The sequence below is a fragment of the Rhipicephalus microplus genome, unplaced genomic scaffold (assembly GCF_043290135.1).
Source record: "Rhipicephalus microplus isolate Deutch F79 unplaced genomic scaffold, USDA_Rmic scaffold_17, whole genome shotgun sequence".
Classification (NCBI taxonomy): domain Eukaryota; kingdom Metazoa; phylum Arthropoda; class Arachnida; order Ixodida; family Ixodidae; genus Rhipicephalus; species Rhipicephalus microplus.
The window spans coordinates 5,070,854-5,091,273 of NW_027464590.1; the positions used below are offsets into that span (position 1 = coordinate 5,070,854).

At 47.8% G+C, this 20,420-nt stretch overlaps 2 protein-coding genes across 12 annotated transcripts in view; one reads left to right on the forward strand and one right to left on the reverse strand.

Moving 5' to 3' along the window:
* LOC142785024 (uncharacterized) overlaps nucleotides 1-20,420 on the forward strand; it is a 424,940-nt gene that overhangs the window by 219,451 nt on the left and 185,069 nt on the right. For 10 of the 11 annotated variants that reach the window (XM_075883440.1, XM_075883442.1, XM_075883443.1 and 7 more), the window contains 2 exons: nucleotides 1,505-1,659; nucleotides 4,887-5,165. In XM_075883440.1, coding sequence (XP_075739555.1) covers nucleotides 1,505-1,659; nucleotides 4,887-5,165 — 434 coding nt within the window. The remainder of the gene's footprint in view (nucleotides 1-1,504; nucleotides 1,660-4,886; nucleotides 5,166-20,420) is intronic. The other variant, XM_075883450.1, reaches the window with a different exon arrangement.
* Nucleotides 1-20,420, reverse strand: part of LOC142785027 (uncharacterized) — a 109,104-nt gene that overhangs the window by 84,209 nt on the left and 4,475 nt on the right. The window lies entirely within an intron of this gene.

The window sequence follows — 20,420 nt, forward strand, 5'->3', positions numbered from 1 at the left end:
GATACAAATTAGGAAAGCACCACAGCACGCTCTTAATGAATCCATCAATGGCAACTCGTGGGCACGAGGTTGTGTGTGGCCCTGTCTACATAAAAGCTTTTTTACTGTATAGTGGGGGCGAGGTGTTGTTGGGTTTGAGACATGCGCATTAGTCATCAGCAATGATGAGTGGCATGCTCTCCTCGACAGAATTCCTGCTGCAAGGAGTCTCTTCAGTGTTAGCTTGATTGCTGAGGAACACTGATAAAAAGCTTTTCACAGAGTCTTTTTTTTTTTTGCAATCGGAGCTCAGGTATACGGCGAGCCACAGTCGTCCTAATTTTTTGTGCAACATAGACTTTACTGATTTCTCTGCTTGTGTCCGTGTTTTAGAGTCTAGAGTTTGGGACCACAGTGTGATGTTAGCAATATTAAAGTTGCACATTGCTGTGTTCTTATATATGACCATGGCAGTGCATCTGCAGTCACGTTTTATTGTAAAAAAGCACAAAACTTGCCCAGTTTTGTGAAAGTAGCCCTATCATTGTGAATCTAGCCCAGTTTGCAAGCTGTTACATTAAGGGATTTGTGCCGGCTTTTTATCAGGCACACTTGTGAACCATTGGGCTAGACTTCAGTAACTCTACAACCAATGAACAGAATTTTATGAAAAGGTGCACTTTCTTTAGTGTTAATGTATGAACATACCCCAAAAGCTTTATAAAGATATCTTAGCAAATAAAAAAATCACCGCATATCCAAGGAGTGAATGATGAGTGGGGTGAAGTACTGGAGGGTTTCTTCGCTAAACCATGAACCATCCGCCAATATCGCCCACTACATCATAAAAGACGTGACACACTGTATATGTTTATACAAATAATTTTAATATTTGTAAGTGGTAGCTATATGTCGCTTTTGTTCCGCCTTCATTATAACGGCTTCATGGTTGATGAAGTGGTCGATTGGTGATGGGGTGTTGTGGGATCTTTGCAAGTACGAAGTAGTGGGAAGTTTGCAAAGGTGGAACTATAGGTGGTCGGGTACATACAAGGGATGGACAGATCCACGCCTTAGGGAGCTTAGCTCGTAGAAGTTAGGTATCCCGGGTAGCCTCCCATTTGAGTAGATCGATTCTCACGAGAGGACTGCCATCGCAATGAAGTCATTTGCACTCTGCATCAGCAGTGGGCAGCTGACGCAATCCTTGCTTTCAAATCGAAAAACATTCGGCATTTTTATGTCGATGCTGTTTTAGTCTGTGTGGTAGGAACTTATCTACCATGGTAACCATGCTAGCATAATTGTGCTAAACTTGCTCCTTCCAGAAAATGTTACGTCTGTACTTTTCTAAAGCTGGTCATTTACCTGGGTCGGACCTTAAACTTGTTATCTTTTATCGCTAAGTAAACCCAGTGCAAGAGAGAGAGCCTGTTTATAAAGAGCAAAATTCTGCCATTGCAGTTTCACTTGCTCGAGCGGAGTTAAGCAGAAAAAGAAAAACGTGCACATTCATTTCCCACAGCACAGCCCCAGCGGTGGGCCTCAGCGGCTCGAGCGGTGGGGAGAACAGCAGTGGCAAGAGGGGGCGCCTGGAGAGCCCCCCCGAGCAGGCCAAGCCCGCCGAGGATCCCGAGGCAGCCAGTCCTGGCCAGCGTCGCAGCCAGGGACCGCCTCATGGTGAGAGGACATCTTTCGTATAACATTCGTTCTGGTCAACCATGTTCCTAGCGATGACCGGCTGAAATGTTTTGCACTGCAAGTCATCAGAATGGCTGCTCGCTTTTGAGGAACACTGAAGCACGTTTTTAATTTAAATAAATGAGCTTTCGCTCTGATGTCATCAAATTTCGTGCTCTAAAAACTTGTCAAGCTTTTTCAGAACTAGTGCAAGCAGCTGTATTTTGGTTAGAAATCGCAGCAAGCATCTCGTACGGTGATGCAAATATTTCTGCTGTAAAGGTTGGTGGAAGCTTCTGGACAGTTACCACCTGCAGAGCTTCACATACCATCAGGACACAGGTGAAACTTTCCTGCTGATTGGCTATTGCTGCCAGCAGTGCTGGTCTATTAGAACATTCCCAGGAGGTAATGGAACCAGCAGGTGACGGAACCAGTAGCTGGTGGTTGCAGTGGGTGTTGAAACCAGCAGCTGATGGAACCAGTACCTGGTGGTTCCAGCAGGTGTTGAAACCAGCAGCTGATAGAACCAGCAGCTGATAGAACCAGCAGCTGATGGAACCAGTAGCTGGTGGTTCCAGCGCAGTGTTGCAGGCTGTCGGCCAACTTGTAACTCGCCGACATGAAGCACACCTCCAAGCAACAAAGCAGGCAATAAGCCTAATTCGAGCTGCATATTGTCAGCTGCAGGCTTTATTGCAGCTTGAACCAGCTGAAATACGGCCTGTTTCTAACTGAAAGTTAGTCCCTGCACAGCTGAACAATCGTCACATTCCAATTTTGTAATACTTAGTAGTATAAGTTAGTAACACGAGTTACAGCGGTACCAATGAGCAGATTTGTAACTCGCCGACATGGAGCACACCTCCAAGCAACAAAGCAGACAATAAGCCTGACTCGAGCTGCATATTGTCAGCTGCAGGCTTTATTGCAGCTCGAACAAGCTGAAATACAGCCTGTTTCTAAGTGAAAGTCAGTCCCTTCACAGCTGAACAATCGTCAAATTCCAATTTCGTAATACTTAGTAATATTGTGAGGAACCGGTTTATTCGGCCAGGCTCGAGCTAAATCACGCTGGTGATGATATTCTTAGACGAAGAAGATGTACAGGTGGTGATGATTACAAAGAGAATAAAGAGTCATTCGCTTGTCGCGCTCACACTAATTCCCCCGCTCGGTGAAAGCGGCTGCCTGGTCGCTTGACAGTATTATGAAATGCATCGCGCATAATGCTTTAAATGAGATACGTGCACTATCTCTGTGCTCGTGGCATAAGCTGCATGAGGCGCTGGCTTCAAAGCTTCGTCGTTCTCGCAATCCGATTCCTCCAAATCGCTCTCGCCACGTGCTTCATTCACAATGCCCCAATTCGAGCACAGTTCCGCAGTGTCAGCATCATCATCGGCCGAAATCAAATCATTATAACACATGTCCCATCAGCTCTCCCAGGTCGGAGTCGACGACGCGCTGCCACAAATCGCCGCCGTAGTGCTCCTGTTCGGAAGCTTCAGGCTTGGCATCGGGCCTGACAATCGACGAAGTCGGCTTCGCGAAAATAGTTACGCGCACATGTAGCCGCACTAAATATTCACCATCTCCACAGCTGAATACCGGGACTCTTGAAGCGGCAAGTTGGCTGCCAGGTGGTCAACAGCTATGAGCAAGCGCTTCGCAACGCGGCACCTAACACGCGGATTACGCTCTAGCTTAGCGGTCATACTTTGGACGTTTTGTTGAGCGGCACGAAAAAGTGTGCTAGTCCTCCCGCCGGCCATCATGACCACACACACACACACACACACACCAAGAGCGAGCAAGACGCGCACACGCGTGGAACAGCTCTGGGCGCGTTTCCATTCGGAAAACGAAACTAATTCGAGCCAGCGTGGCGGGCGTCGCAGAGCAGTGGAGACAGGTGAAGGGGTTGTGATCAAGAGAGGAGAGCAGACTTGCGAGAGAAGGGCAAGGAGTTGCGATTAAGCACGGGGGAATGAAAATTCCTTCCTCCGTGCGATAAAGAGAGAGGAGGATGCGGCGGGCGGGCGACCTTGAAAACCAAGACACGGGAAGGAGGCAGGTTGGGTAGTTCGCTTGAAAGGTCCGCGAAACTCGCCTGTAGAAAAACTTTAAAAGAGTGCCAGTGTGCGCAGCCGTCAAAGCATGGTCGGCACGTTCGGTGCGCGCGGTGGCGTTCAAAGAATCGGCGGCTGTGATAAAAAAAATCGTCTTGTTGCGCCGGCGGGTTTGCGTAGCCTCACGATCTTCGATATTTTTCGATTCATTTCGCACAAATGGACAGCCATTTTTGCGCTTCCGCTCGCGTGCGAAGGGAATGCCGAGTCGAGTGTGAAGGGAGCGAGGACAAATCCTAAACACGGAACGGATAGCAAATTGTCAGAATCTGTGGGGTAGCGTACGCACGTGCACTAGACGCAGACTATCGGATACAGTCAGTAGCCGACAATTTCGGCAAATGGTCTGGTCACTCCAGGCCGGCAATGTCAACGACAGTACCAGCCATCAAAAATGGGGTACGTGGCGGACTGGTCTTCCCAAGATTGGTGGCAGTGTGAAAACACAGGCCTCGTCCGGCGATGCAGGGTGCTCAAAGTAGTGGGGGGACAAAGGACGGAGGGGTGCGTAACAAAAAGCGGTTGAGGAGAGCAGCAACTAGAGGGGCGCGGAGGCAGAATCGGCGTTTCACAATAAGAATGTATGGGCACGTCGCCGATGCCTGATCGTTGGTTGAAATTGGTTTCTTGGGAAGTCGGCACACCGCTGACTCCGTTCGCTGTAACCGATCAGTGGCGCTGGGAGACGTTCGTTGTAAGTGCGATTTTGTGCCATTGAACCAATGTATATTTTTACGGTCACGCGGATATTGTTTGTTTTAAGCAAAAGTTTGTTTTAAGTGGGGCCGTTATATGTGGGCTCGACAGTATCTGTGATGTTATGCCTTTCAAAGTAAACCTCCAGGCGAACACGATACGTTGGCCAGATACCATCCGCACCTCCTAATTTGGGGGGGCTGCCCAGCACTCATGTTTGCGTGGTTCACTCGTCGCCACCGTTATGTCAATATCGAGATACAACACGAAAACCAGACAACACTACAAAAGGGCAACTTATTGAGCAGCTTGTTTTTATACTTCATGTATGTAAAATTGCAGTGGCCGCATTGATAAGACTGCATACATCAAACGCTTCATTCCACCCTTTGCATGCAGACACCAACGGTTTATTAGGTCCCTCACTGTCAACCACTGGTGGCAGTTCCCCCAGCTGCAGCCTGGGCTACGAAGGTGCACCCGTGCCGCAGGGTTACCTCGGCCGCAGGCCAAGCCACATAGGCGACCAGGCGGGACCTTCAGGGTGCTCGAGGTTCCTCCGTAGGACACCTCCCCATCAAGCCGTTTCTGAGCTGGACGAGGCCAGTCGTGCAACCCTGCAAGAGGAGCTCTCTCCCACGCTATCTTGCAGGAAACTTGCTGCAACGGACACCAGAGGTGTGCATTTTTTTTTCACAAGTCGTGCTCTTTGAAACCAAGTTGGTCTAGCTAGTTCGGGTGCTATTTTGTGTGTGTTGTGTGACAGAACAGAAAGGAACATCACAAGAAAATAAAGAGGGAGCAAACAGCCAATGGGTGAGCTGAGAGATGAAAAATGTTTTCTACGCATGGAGATATACAGTAGACTCTCATTAAATGAAATTCTTCAAATTGTAATACTGCTGAAATAGAACAACTGCCTCTAATAATGGTTTTGTACTGGGAATCGTGTTTCACTGCTTATCTCTTGGCAAGCAAAGCTCCTACTTGACAGAACACATTTTAACGTGACAGCGTTAAAGGGCTTGTTTTGCAGAAATTCTGGCATATGTGTCAGCGTCATTGGTTGTGAGCGAAAAATCTTATGCCTGACCGAAAAAATCCACAACAATGCAAATAAAAAAATGAAGATAAAAAGTTTTGGAGCAGAGTGGAGACCGAACCAGGGTTGTTTGGGCTAAACTGGGGATTCAACCCGAGTCGTTTGCGTGGCAAGCGGATGTTCTGCCACACGGCCATACCTTAGCTTGTTAAAACATTGAAAAGAACTTCCTCTGCTTGGAAATGCAGTGAAAGTAGCTTTTGTACTTCAGAAACACACGCATCCTGTATACATGCTTCACAATGCAACATGAAATATTGCAGTAATAATGCATCATACAAGCGTCCATTGCCAATGGGCGTCAGAATATGTGAATATCGTAATGGCTCCGTGGTTGAAAGCCGGTTCATCGGTACAAAAGGCACACACACTACTGCACCTGTCCCCTTAAGGCCACGTTGTGGGTGGATAGAAAATTCGATAAGGTTTCATCCACAAAGTGTTTGAAGTACCACTAGGAACAAGATCAGTGGCGCTGATCGGTTACAGCGAATTTGCGATTCGTTTCGTGTTCAGGACTTGTTCTCCCTCACTTCGCACTCGACTCAGCATGCCTTCCGTTCGCGTGTGGAAGCGCGAAAACTGCTGTTAATTTGTGCGGAGCAAATCGCGAAATATTGAAGTTCTTGAGGCCACGCACGACCGCCGATTCTTCGAACACTGCTGAGCACCACAATCCAGGCGGCCATGCTTTATTTTAACTTCTGCACGCGCAGGCACTTTTTCCAAGTTTTTCTACGTGCGAGTTTCGCGGACCTTTCAAGCAAGCTACCCAACCTGCCTCCTTCTCGTGTGTTTTGATTTTCAAGGTCACCCTCCCGCCGCATCCTCCTCTCTCTTTATCGCAACTTCTTGCCCTTCTCTCACAAGTCTGCTCTCCTCTTTTCTCTTGAACACAACCCCTTTGCCCGTCTCCTCCCGCCGCTCCGCGACGCCTGCCACACTGGCTTGAATCAGTTTCGTTTTCTGACTAGAAACGAGCCCAGAGCTGTTCCACGCGTTTCGTCATGTGTGTCGGGCGTGTGTGGTCATGATGGCCGTTGGGAGCACTAGCACGCTTTTTTCTGCCGCTCAACAAAACGTCAAAAGTGTGACTACTTGGCTTGAGCGTGATCCGCACGTTAGGTGCCACGTTGCGGAGTGTTTGCTCATAGCTGTTGACCACCTAGCAACCAACTTGTCGTTTCGGGAGTCTCGGTATTCAGCTGTGAAGATGGTGAACATTTCGTGTGCGGCGGTGACGACTACATGCGCGCGAAACTTTTTTTGCGAGGCCGATTTTGTCGACATTGGGCCCGATGCCGAGTCTGAAACTTCCAAACTACGGCGGCGATTTGTGGCAGTGCGTCGTCGACTCCGACCTTGGAGAGCGGGTTGGAAATCTGTTGCGATTGTTTAATTACGGCCGATGATGATGCCGACACTGCGGAACCGTGCATGGATTGGGGCATCGTGAATGAAGTACGTGGAGAGAGGGATTTGGAGGAATCGGATTGTGAGAACACGCAACTTTGGAGCCAGGGCCTCGTGCAGCTTATGGCACGGACCTCAGTGAACGAGCACACTGCCATTTTGAATGAATTCGAGACCGTCCTTATCACTTCTGCTCTTCGAAACACGTGCATCACGAACTTTTTCAGCCAAAAAACGTTTGTGTTTTCACTCGCAACGTTTTTTAAAAGCTGGGTTTCATTTACTACAAACTTAGGGATACAACAAACGGATGCCGCGTCATGCTTAGTTTCGTTATAAGCGGGCTCAACTATAATACTTCAATGATCAGCCAGGAAACAATGTCGCCCCTTGTGACTCTGACTTCGGACAACGCTGTTGCTGCGAAAGACCTCGCAACCGCAGAAAGCGTGACGGCGATTGCAGCCGCTGCCTCCCTTACTGCAGGTATGCGTGATCGAGCGGACTGTGTAAGGATAGATGCTATATTTTTGTACCACAGCTGACTGAATATCGTTGCCCGCAGGGGCGCCTGCGCAAGTAAGTGTTTGGTGTGTAGTGACACCACGGACCCGAGCTAACGGGGGGGTTTCGGCTCTCTCCCACGCCTAGCCGTGCGTGGCTTTGCCGTGTCCGGGGAAAAGGGGATCCTGGGGGTTGAGCCGACGCTGGGTGATTGGACCTTTAAGGCCCCCCGGCAGAGGCAACACACCCCTTTGGCCCCGGCTTCACGTAGACGGCACCTCTGGGCTGACCCACCCAGGAAAAATCGGCAGTCGCCTTTTCCTATCTATTTCTCCCTACATCTTCGTCTTTATCTCTTACTGTTTATCTGTCCTGTCTTCTACTCTCTTCCGCTTACTTCCAAACTTCCTGGCGGCTAGGGTTAACCCTGTGCAAATATCCTACCTTGGTCTAGGCGCATTGGGTTATAGTGGCGTTGTACGGCTGGCGTCTGCAGGTTTCAGCATCCGCAAACTTGTAGCGTCCCCTCGTTGGGCTCCGTGGTGGGTGGCCGCCAACGCTGCTGAACAACATACAATTAGCCTACATACAATTAGCAACATACAATTAGTCTGTACCAGTTTTTTGGGCAAGGCTGAGTGTCGCTGCCTAAAGCTTAGTTTTAAATGCGGATCATTTCTTAATTACACAATGTCGCGCTTTGGCAACTGCACCGTCCACACCCCCACTGCGCATGCTCGCGTGTCGTGCCGCATGCACACAATTTGTGCCGGCCCAGGAAGACTTCCGCAAAACTCGCTTCTTTCCCCTTCTCTCCTCTCACAAGGCCAACGCAGGCAGTGTCGGCTAGTAAAAAATGGACCGCTTGCCCTGCAAAACCGTTCGCTGGCCACCCTGTATGTCTAGGCACTGGATCGTGCATTCGGAATTCACTCAAACAAGGGAGTCTTTACTTGGCTTTCGCTTGACTTGATGCTTTCCTTGACTCGAGTAGATGTGATGGAAGCAACATTACCTTCAATCAGTAGTGGGGCACAAGCCAACATCAGCGTCATACCACTCTCCTTCATTTAATGAATAAGAACAACAAAGGTGTAATAACGGTTAAGGGGGGACGTGCCTCTGAGAACGAACTTTCTTGTTTCTGGTCGGATGATGATGAAAATCGGCACAGACACTAAGAATGGCCTCACCATGCATCCAAAAAAATTTCGAGGCGATAGCACAAATACTTAATGAGAGACAAATTATTTTTCAATTGAACCTTGTGGAGGGGCTGGAGGATTTATAAAATGACAAAAATAGTTGGTAATTGCTGTATCCACTGCCAAATGTATGTTGAAGGGGGCTGCGTTCTCAAAATAACTTATTTGCAACACTAAAACTTGTAGTTTATGTTTTCTCCAGCGACACTGCAATGAGCACACTTGCACTACAAACAAGAAACTCTATAAAAAAATTCTTTAAGAAGTACAATGAAAAACTAGGATCGCAGCCCCCTGAAGCACAGTTCAAGGAGCATTACAAAAATAAACGGAATCAAAATCCGTACAGTGGTTGCCCAGATATCTGCTCCACGATCTGAGTGTAATGCCAAAAAAACAGTATTGAGAAAACTGCATTTAAAGTTTCAACTTTTTTTTACGTCTCTAAAACACCTTAAGATTGTGATCTTAGGTTTGTCTTGTGATATTTGACTTTTCAGGTATCTGGTCTCTGACCAGTGTGCCTTGGTTGCCCTTTTTTTTTCCCCCATAATTTCCTTTTCATGTTTTACAAAGAACAAGTATGGATTTCAAACCAAGTTCTTTGTGTGAAGGAGTGGTGTGATAGGCATGACAGAAAAGATTGTAATTGAATGAGACCATATACTGAATTGATTACACATATTTTTGTGCCGAAGTTGTAATTAGTGTAATTACGTTCTTGATTATAAATATCCACTGAACATTTCTTTATTTAGAGAGAGGTTTATTGCATCAGAAAAATGGATCACACCATGACAGCCCATGCCTTCTTTCCAAATAACAGTTATGGGCAGAAAACTGGTGGCACAGGAATTTTTAGCAGTATATTTAATGACGTAAAACGGGCATATAAAAATTCTTTCCCCTGATTCATACGTGCTCTTTTGCCGCTCTAGCTGTGAAACGCATCATCGTACAGCCGGTCGCGGAAACTCTAATCTACAGCAATTCATTAACCTCGGAACATTCATAGACGTTCGTGGCGATATCAAGCACGGCTCCAAGCACGTCTGAATCGCATCACAAAAGCTTATTGACAGCACTCCATATGACCGTGGGGTGCGCTGCCGCGCGGACAGTGCAGCCGGCGCGTAATGCACTTGCCGGCGGCGTTCGATGACGATGTGCGAAATGTGTAACTACGAAGACAAAAAATCGGCACGCACTGCATTGGCATCGCATTTTCGAATGACGACGCGCGAAACTGCTAGCCGCTGTTCCGAGCAATCCATGGTAGTGAGGGGGGGGGGGCTGACGAGCTTGACTGTGTTGTCCGCTGCCGATGCGTAAAACGTACGCGATGCGTACGTGATTCAGAGGAGCTAGCGAGTGATGTGGTACATTACTTGCAAAGAAGCACGTCGCCAAGAGTGCGCTTGCGCGCCGCTCCTGCTCGCAGTCTCGCTGTCAGAGGAGTTAGGCCTAAAGCAGACTCCGATGACGCGCCGCACTTGTAGACCGCCGCGCGCCCGCTCGTAGTAATCTGATCGTGCATCCGGTGCGGCCACTCGTAGCAATCAGATTGGGCCGCCGCTTTCAGCTTCATTGCTTGCAAAGAAGCACGTCGGCACGAATGCGCTAGCGCGTCGTTCCTGCCCGCAGTCTCGCTGTCGGCGGAGTTAGGGCTAAAGACGACTCCGATGACGCGCGGCGCTCGTAGACTGCGCTCCCGCTCGTAGTAACATGATCGTGCATCCGCTTGGTGCTCGTAACTAAAGCGTAGTTATATCTTAAGTGATTATCAAGCCGTGAACACGTCACGAAGTGGTGATTTTCGAGAGCCATGTCCTCGCGACGCACAAGCAGCAGACGACAATCTCCCGGAGCGAGCATCGGGCCAATGGCGAGGCGAGCTGAGGCAACATGGCGGCCACGGCCAATCAAGGGCCTCAAAACGACCTTCAAACATTTGCTTTTGGCTCGCTTGTTGTTGAAGGAAGGAGCCAGGTGAGGCAGGAAAGTTAAACACTGAGAAATGCTCTTTCCTGTGAGCCCAAGAAGTCTGCTCCCGGCCCAAACATCGCGAAGCTATAATTTTTTGAAAATCGCCGTTTTCTTGCCAATTCCAAAAAAAGTTTTGCTACCTAGGTGGGTGAAACGAATTTTCCGAAGCACTTCTGTGCGGTTTTCAGTGTAGATATTTTGGAACCAGATAGAAAAAGGGTTCCAGAAACTGAAAGCTTGAGTTTCAAAAAATCGATTTTTTTGCCATTTTTCGCGATCCCAAAGCCGCGTCCCCCTTTAAACATTCACAAACTATACCCAATTGCGCAATGTTCACGCGATCCCCCCCTCCACTTTGTAACGCACTTACTGGAGTTCCCCCCGTAAGAAAATGCGGGCGGGTTTCTTTTTCGATTACATGACGCCTGGGTTATATGACTGTTCTACTTGGTCTCTTGAAAGTTGTGTAATCAGGGTTCCACTGTATTGTAGAAGATGTTTGGTATCGCAACAATTGGGTAATTTGCCTTGAAGAGCCATCAGAAAGGCACAAAGCTCCGATACAACAATTTAGCAGGTGAGGTCGTCTCATCTGTCGCAAGTTTTATGCAAGTGGCAAACCTGACCTTCGAGGTGACTTGTGACTTGTCATCGTGAAATCACAGCAACTTCCTCTCGAACTGTGACACTTGATGGAGACTACAGAAAGAAGGACTCCGGGGTCAAAGCAGAAGTATAGTGGATGATGAAAGTTACATGGTCACATCTGTTGCTCTAGTGCATTCATTTCGAATATAATTAAAATGATGTTTTCAGATGGTGGAATTTTGCAGAGTTTCACTTTTTCTGAGAATAAATGCTTTTTTATCGTGTGTAACGGTCTGGTTCATTTTTAAGGGGGGACCAAGGTTCTTAGGGCTCTCTCATTTATTTTTGAGCCAAGTGTGACAGAAGTTGGCATGCTTACTTAGTTTGTTCTCTGGTTTCTAAAAATGTAGTTATTTTTTCTGTAGCTTCATTAGTTAAATAAATAATCAAGATAACAATTTATATTCTTGCCAGAATGGAAAAATAACCACCTGTCAAAAATTTATAAATAACATAGGGATTGACAGTAGAAAGCATAAGACATGCAACATAAGAAGCACTTTTTCGAATGGGTCTATATTTCTTACTTTACAGTACACTAAACTTCACAGCCCTGAATGTGGCCATTGTGTGGGCATACAAAAGACTAGTTTGAAAAATTTGCATCAAGAGAAATCGAAAATCTGCTTCCTATGTTGTGTGCTCCAAACATATAGCTTCATCTGCAAAATAAAATATTCTGCTATCTGTAATAGTTTCAGATATATTGCAGTAATTTTCATGCAGGGTGTACAAAATCGCCATTTTGAGAAAATAAAGAAAACAAAGAATTGTAACATTTTTAACTGTAAAAATGTATGCGCTTGTAACTACACAGCCATTGACATATGAATGAATGCTAGAAAGCCTAAGGAGTGCAATGGTGCAAGTTGATCGAAAATTGAACGAGTACTTCTCGAATTACAGCACAGTAAAGTTTATTGCATGTAACCGAATACAGAAATTTTTATAATAAAATAAAAAAAAATGTAGCTGCCCATTAAAAATAGGCTCCCAGCAATGTTTTTTGTGCACATTTAGCTACATTGTGCAAAAACAATTACAGCTCGAGCTGTCCTAGGTCCATTTTTACCGAACATGCAAAAGAAAGTGGTCAAAATCTGTGCTTCGAGAATAATGCTGTTAAAACTTAATTTCGCAGTTTTAAGGAAAAAAATCATGGCACACATACGTTTAGTCGGTTAATATGTACCGGGAATGTAATAGGACTGATTGTACGAGCGTGTCGTTTCTTCTAGTCCTGTAGCAAGTTGTCGCCGTGTGCTCGTCTGCCGCGAGGCCGCTTATCAGTTCGGTGACTGTACTGACGGCGATGTGCGACAAATGTGCGTGCGTCATCCACGATCAGTCGAATAACGCAACGATGTTTTCCCGCTTGTCCAGAGTAAGTGTGGCGAACCAAAGTTGCTCCCTCGCTCATCAATTTTGAGGCTACACAAGTGCCGAGGTGTTAGTTTCCTTTTCACGGTAGACTGCCGCATTTTCGGGCGGAGATTGCGACAACGTTGCGAACACATTGTTAAAAGCAGTCTACCTGTTGCCAGTAGCCTTCATTGCGAGGACCGCGAGCATGATCACTGCGAACGGATTGACTTTCTGTTGTTCGTCGACGCGCGGCGTATTCCACTCTGACGACCCGTCGCGCAGTTCAAGGTCCTTTCGTCAGGCGGGGGGAACCACAACATCGGCGGGTTTAGCGATAAGACTGCACTTCCGTTCTGTCACTACAAAGATTGATATCTCTGGTAGCTTCACTTCTGCTTTTTACTTGCCGTCCTTTAACTGATGACGCTGCAAAACACAAGTGTTCTCAGTAACGTTGTCGGCAACCAACGGGCTCGTACGTGCGTTAGGCCTACACCGGTGATTGGGCAACCGCCGTTTACCGCGTCGAGTTCGTTATCCTCGTTGTCCTGAGCCATAGCGGGGATCTTTCTGAAGTTCACAGCGAACGAACCACCGCCAAACCCGCGTCACAAATTACTGTAGCACGGAACTTCTTTACTTCCGCAAGCAGTCAGTAGCATCATGACAAAATGGCGCATGTCTGTGCGCCTCACGATGGTGAAGCACGCGCCGAAAGCGCCCCTTGGCCAATCGGATGCCTCACGTGCCCCAAGCAGCCAATTGAATCACGCGCTAGTGCTTTTGATGATGCGTTATCACTAAAGAACTAATGAGCAAGGTGAGCCAGCGGTGGCGGGAAATTAAAGATGAAAAACGACCCTTCCAAACGAGACCAAGATGAACACGATAGCTCGTGTGTAACAGCAACAGTTTGGCGCGGAAAAAGCGCGAAGTCAGCCAACTTGTAGCTCGCCGACATGAAGCACACCTCCAAGCAACAAAGCAGGCAATAAGCCTAATTCGAGCTGCATATTGTCAGCTGCAGGCTTTATTGCAGCTTGAACCAGCTGAAATACGGCCTGTTTCTAACTGAAAGTTAGTCCCTTCACAGCTGAACAATCGTCGCATTCCAATTTTGTAATACTTAGTAATATAAGTTAGTAATACGAGTTACAGTGGGACCAATGAGCAGATTTGTAAGTCGCCAACATGGAGCACACCTCCAAGCAACAAAGCAGACAATAAGCCTGATTCGAGCTGCATATTGTCAGCTGCAGGCTTTATTGCAGCTTGAACCAGCTGAAATACGGCCTGTTTCTAACTGAAAGTTAGTTCCTTCACAGCTGAACAATCGTCACATTCCAATTTCGTAATACTTGGTAATATTGTGAGGAACCGGTATAATTCGGCCAGGCTCGAGCTAAATCACGCTGGTGATGATATTTTTAGATTATGTGCAGGTGATGATGATTACAAAGAGAATAAAGTCATTCGCTTGTTGCGCTCACACTAATTCCCCCGCGCAGTGAAAGCGGCTGCCTGGTCGCTTGACAGTATTATGAAATGCATCGCGCATAAGGCTTTAAACGAGATACGTGCACTATCTCTGTTCCTCGGCAACGATGATCAGGACTGGCGCTAAGAGGAGAAACGCGGTAATTTACAGGAGATGTCTGTTCGACCACCGTGTATGGCCCAATGAAGCGCCTGATGAATTTGTCGCATAGGCCGGGGACGCGTAGTGGAGTCCATAGAAGAACTTCGTCACCAGGGGAAAAACTCGCAACACGGCGAGACGAGTCGTAGCGAGATTTTCGAGTGTCTTAAGAGAGGCCGGTGTTAACACGGGCGTGGTGACGGCAGTGTGCGAGACGAGATAGAAATTCTTCAGAGAAAGGAGCCGTCGAGGGTGCAGGGGCCGAAAGGATAGAGACATTCAGAGCGAAACTCGGCGAGCGACCATGGACTAGAAATAAGGGAGAAAAGCTGGTAGTGCGTTGAGCAGCCGTATTATAGGCGAAGGTCACGAAGCGTAGAATTGCATCCCAGTTGGTGTGGTTGGGGTGAATGTACATGGCGATCAAGTCCGATAGGGCCCGATGAAACCCTTCAGTCAATCCGTTGGTCTGCGGGTGGTAGCTAAAAGTGGTCTTGTGAACAGTGTTCGAGGCACGCAAAACTTGCTCGACAATGGAAGATAGGAAGACTTTGCCACGATCACTGAGGAGAATGCGTGGAGCTCCATGACGCAAAAAGATGTGGCGAAGAAAGAAATCGGCGATCTCAGTGGCAGTCCCAGATGGTATAGAAGCTGTTTCTGCGTAGCGGGTAAGCTGGTCGACTGCCGTGACAATCCAGCGATTCTCATTGGATGGTATAGGAAGAGGGCCATACAAGTCAATTCCAACGACTTCAAAAGGTGAGGCGGGCAAGGAAGAGGTTGCATTAAGCCAGCCGGAGCAGTTGTCGGTCGTTTTTGCCGTTGGCAATGGACACAGGAGGCGACGTACTTAGCGACGGCTGAAGAGAGGCTAGGCCAAAAAAAAACGACTTCGAATTTTGTCGTAAGTCTTGTGGTAGCGTAGATGAGCAGCGGTTGGATCATCATGAAAGGCTTCCAGAACTTCACGTTGCAGAGAATGTGGGATGACGGGTACCCACTTGTTGCCATCGATGTGGTAAATGTAGCGACATAAAGCATCACCGACAAGCTTAAATTGTTTAAGTTGTCGACGGAGTCTGCCGTGTGGAGGAGTAGTAGAGCCGGTCAAGCGGTCAACAATGGTGCGGCAGTATGGGTCGACACGTTGTTGTGAAACAAGGACGGATAGGGTGGCAGGTGATTAACTTAGCGCTGCGATTGGAGAGGTGCTGTGGTTTTGGAGTATCGATGGTGAATCGCTTCCGCTGGGCAAAGGACAGCGCGATAGAGCATCAGCATCTTGATGCTTCTTCCCAGATCTGTAGGCGACATCGAAATCGTACTCCTGCAAGCGGAGCGCCCAGCGACCAAGGCGACCCGATAAGTTTTCCAGCGATGAAAGCCAGCATAGAGCGTTATGGTCGGTCACGACGGTAAAATGACGGCCGTGAAGATATGGTCGGAATCTTTGCACTGCCCAAACAACAGCAAGGCACTCCTGCTCGGTGATAGTGTAGTTCTTTTCTGGAGCGGTAAGAGCACGACTTGCGTAAGCAACGACCCGTTCGCGTGAGTTTTTGTCACGCTGGAAGAGTACCACACCAAGACCATGACAACTTGCGTCGGTGTGAAAGATGGTGGGTGCGGTGGAATCGAAGTGGCACAGTACCGGATCCGACGTGAGGGCTTGCTTCAATGCCGTGAAAGCGCTTTCGCAGTCTTCGGACCAAATGAAGGGGACGTTCTTTGCGAGGAGTTGATGAAGCGGAGACGCAAGTTCCGCAAAACCACGTATGAAGCGCCGGAAGTAAGAAGATAACCCAAGAAAGCTGCGCAGGTCCTTAGACGTAGTGGACGGGGAAAATCGAGGACAGCGGCAAGCTTCTCGGGGTCGGACCGAATTCCTTCTTTGCTGACAAGGTAGCCGAGAACCTTGATTGTCTTGCTAGCAAAGGTACATTTCTTGGTGTTAAGGGGAGATGCTACTCGAAATACGATTTTCTTTAATAAGAGTCTGAATTTAACACAAAATGGCATGCTAATAGAGTTTTTCTCCTCTTTTCAAATACGTCATTTATTTTCATGTAGATATCTTGGTTTTCTTTCTGCAGGTCAGATACTGCAAAATTATGGCCATTGTTATGCAACAATTCTGACCTATAAAAATTTGAGATAAAGCATGCAGATATAGCTATGATCCTTTGGAACTGTAGAGGGCAAAAAACTATATTAATTTTGTGTGTAAAAAGGTGAAATACAATAATAAAATAGAAAAATTTACTATGGCTCTAGTTGCCAAAGGCTTTCGATGTTATGTAATTTTTGAAAAACATAATCAAGCAGCACTGACAATCTGAATAGATACTTGCACTCTCTGGACCTTCATCATGCTATGTGCAAAATTTCATAGAGGTATGACAATTCTAAGTATACAAACTAGCGTGTATAAGAAGCACAGATCACACAAAACTGCAAAAGGAGAAAAACGCATTTGAAAGTTTGAAACCTTTTTTTTTTTATCACAGAGTTGTTAGAAATGCATAATCTTTGGCCATAATGTTCAACAGAACTTTGAAAAGCACTGCAAGTTACAGAACTGTCCTGCAGCATAGGTTGTGCTCTCACGGTCCTTGCGAGCACTCTCTTCTAGCCGTGCCCTTTTCACTCCTCGACGACAATGGGCCCTTGCTTCTGCTGTCAGACACTCAGACATTTTCTTGATGCGCCTCGCATCGCGGGAATCACTGAAAGTAACTAGATCTCTAGATGGCAGTATGTTGAGCTCTTCCAGGATGTGCTCGAAATTAGCACGACCCTTGTTGAACCACAGGATTGCCATAGCTGCGGCAGTATCGACAATCGTTCGGGAGACAAACTTAGTCTGTGGGCAAAGTAGCCAAATTTTGCTGTTCAGGGATTTTGATGCGTTCTGGGTTTTCCCTTTGATGCTTCGAGCAAGGAGCTTCTCATCCGTTAGCCGCTTATAAATGGGCAAAACAGCCAATCCCTGTGCTTTTATCAGGAGAGGTGTGTGGCGTGGTGCAGGTTCACCAAGTGCTTCAGCGTGTTGACGTTTGCACCACGACTCTGTTCCTGCAGGGCAAAACTTGTGGCTGCCAGCATTGTCATTGGAGCATGAGTGGAAGTACGAAGCCCATACTGTAGTGTACATATCCCGTACACTTCCCCTGTTGCTTGTTATGGCAATCTGATGATATGTTTGGAGCTTCTGAATGGCTGGCTCTTTCATTTTCTGCCCTCGTGGTAATGGCACATGCAGCTTCCGTAGCGCGGTGCCATGTCTCTTGGCCACATGATTAGTGCAGTCTTCTTTTTCTATATTGACAGCACCATAGACTTTTGACTCTGCAACTGCACTATATGCTTTGCTGTCACCGTCACTCAAAAATGTCATGAAATGCAGTGGGGTGTCATAAGTCAATGTTCTCTGCCAAGTGCGCATCGCAGCCTCCGTTTCCATGGCATGGGAGGAACAGTCTGCATTTTTTTCACAGACTGGGCCATGGAATGCCTGCCACACTTCCTCGTCTGGGCCCATATACTTGTGCCTACTGCATGTCACGCAGTAATTTGATATGACCTCGAAGTCTAAGCAGAGGTCAGTATCTAAGGAGATAACTGCGCCAATCCCGTTGTGGCTTTTGTGGCCCGTCTTCTGCCAAGTGCCGTCGAACATAACAGCCACATCAGTTTCGCCTGCTACTTCTTTCGTCAACTCTCTGGATCGGCGCAAGTTATCACTCACAGCTGCCATGGCAGCGGTGTGCACCTTCTTTGCTATGGAAAAAAATCCTCGGTGGTGCGTTGGCTTTGGGAGTCCAATAATGGAGCAAAATCTCGACAATTGCTCATGCCCAATGCCGACATTGCGTGCACCCACCACCGCTTTCACATTTACAGCGAAACTATCTCGGGAGCTCCCACTGTCGTACCGTTCGCTCACTCGGCTGCTGCCGTTCGCCGTAACACGCAGTGACGTATAGGAGCACGAAAGAACAGTCGCTGAGCATTCGCTGTTTTGGCAATGAAGTTCGAGGAGCGACAAAAGTCCCTTGCGCTTTTCTGCTGGCTCCCGAACGGCAAGTTTCTGAATACCGCAAGCAGGGCATGCCGCACCTGCCACAAGTGTCGTCAGCAAGAGAGTGTCGCAAAAAACTGTCGTTGCACAAACCTCATCGCGCTGTCTTTCGTCTTTTTCGAAGAAGCCAAGCTTCTTTTCCGAAGCACTGACGAAAGAACGCGCAGCGTCAATCCCTTCATCGCAGCCACTGTCGCTCGCGCACTCGTCGATGCCGCCGTCAGGCCTAGCACACGTAGGCGCGTTGTCGTTCGTCGCCGTCGTTCGGGGCGCTTTACGCCGCCTTCCCTTGAACTTGTGCTTCGTTCAAAACTTCTGCGGTCTCACGTTGCACTTTTTCGGGCTTGTCACCGCGGAAATATGCGTAGACGCGCAGAAAAGCAGACGGACCAAATGCCGATGGCCGCCACCAACACAGCTGACAATGACTCGGTAGCCAGTGGCGATGCGGCTTAGGGTGCCAAGCGTTTCAAACCGCTCAAACCACGTGATAAAAAGGCCTCGTTTTTTATTTTTTTTTGCCCACGTATGAAACTGGCGGTCATCGGAGCTGTAGGAAAAGGCCGGACGCAACTTTCCCAACCGATCGCGATGGCGGGCAGCACTGCGACGGGGAGCAGCGCGCAGTCAAAGCTGGCCAATATTGGCGCAAATTCACGAAATTTTGAGCCACGGCGATTTCTTCATACACATTTGTTTGCATTTTGCGGTTCGAATTTAGTTTGGAAGTTTTCACAGATGAATGAAGGTTTGAAGTTACAATGCAATAAAATTCAGAAATACGAGAAATTTCGCTAAAAACGCGATTTTTCGACTCTCATCTCTCCTTAAAAGTAGATGACGTGTTCCATGATCTTGGAGCATATGCTGGTGAGGGAAATGGGACGGTAGTTTCCAGGGGAAGACCGGTCACCTTTTTTGAAGATTGGAATGACCTTGCCTGTCCTTTAATCATCTGGCACTGTACCTGTGTCAAGTGAGTGCTGAAAGATAATACAAAAAATTGCACTGCATGCATATTTTGTACTTTTTAGTGCTTTCACGTTGATTCCATCAATACCGCAGGATGAAGAACACTTCAGGGAGTCAATGACCTTGACAATGCCCTCTGCCCTGAATTCAATACCCTCCATTGGAGGAAAATTGAAATATGGAAAGTGTGGTAATGCATCTGAACTTGCTTTTGTGAACACTGAACAAAACGCTAGATTCAGTGCGTCGGGAACTTCGGAATCGGCAATGGGTGTCCCCATGTTATCACACAGTGAAATGGCACTTTTATTATCAGGCTTAATCGTTTTCCAAAAACGGCGCGGGTTAGACTGCAGCATATTTGGTATGGTAGTCGAATAGTAGTCACGCTTGTCGCGTGCTTTTAATGAGTTGTATTCTTTAACGACCTGTTTATGCTTTTGCCCAGCCGAGGATGAACCAGTTCGTTTAGCAACTCGAAATAATCGCTTTTTTCATTACTTCGGTCCCTGCATACCCGACGACCTTACGCAGGGCCAGCGTTCCCAGCTTTTGGGCCTGTTGGAAGAATTCCGCTCTTCTTTCGATGTCGCTCAACCTTCTCACGGCCGCACATCCACCGTTACGCATCGCATCGACACAGGCGCACAGCCACCGCTGCGGCAACGTCCATATCGCGTATCTCCCACAGAACGCCGTGTAATCAACGAGCAAGTCGACGACATGCTTCGCCGCGATGTTATTCGCCCCTCTAGCAGCCCCTGGGCATCTCCTGTCGTTCTCGTCACGAAGAACGACGGTTCTGTGCGGTTCTGTGTGGACTACCGACGCCTCAACAAGATCACTCGTAAGGACGTGTATCCACTACCGCGGGTAGATGACGCGATTGACAGCCTGCAAGGAGCAGAATTCTTTTCATCCCTCGATTTGCGCTCAGGGTACTGGCAAGTACCTATGCCTGAGGACGCTCGACCGAAGACCGCTTTTGTCACTCCCGACGGCTTGTACGAGTTCA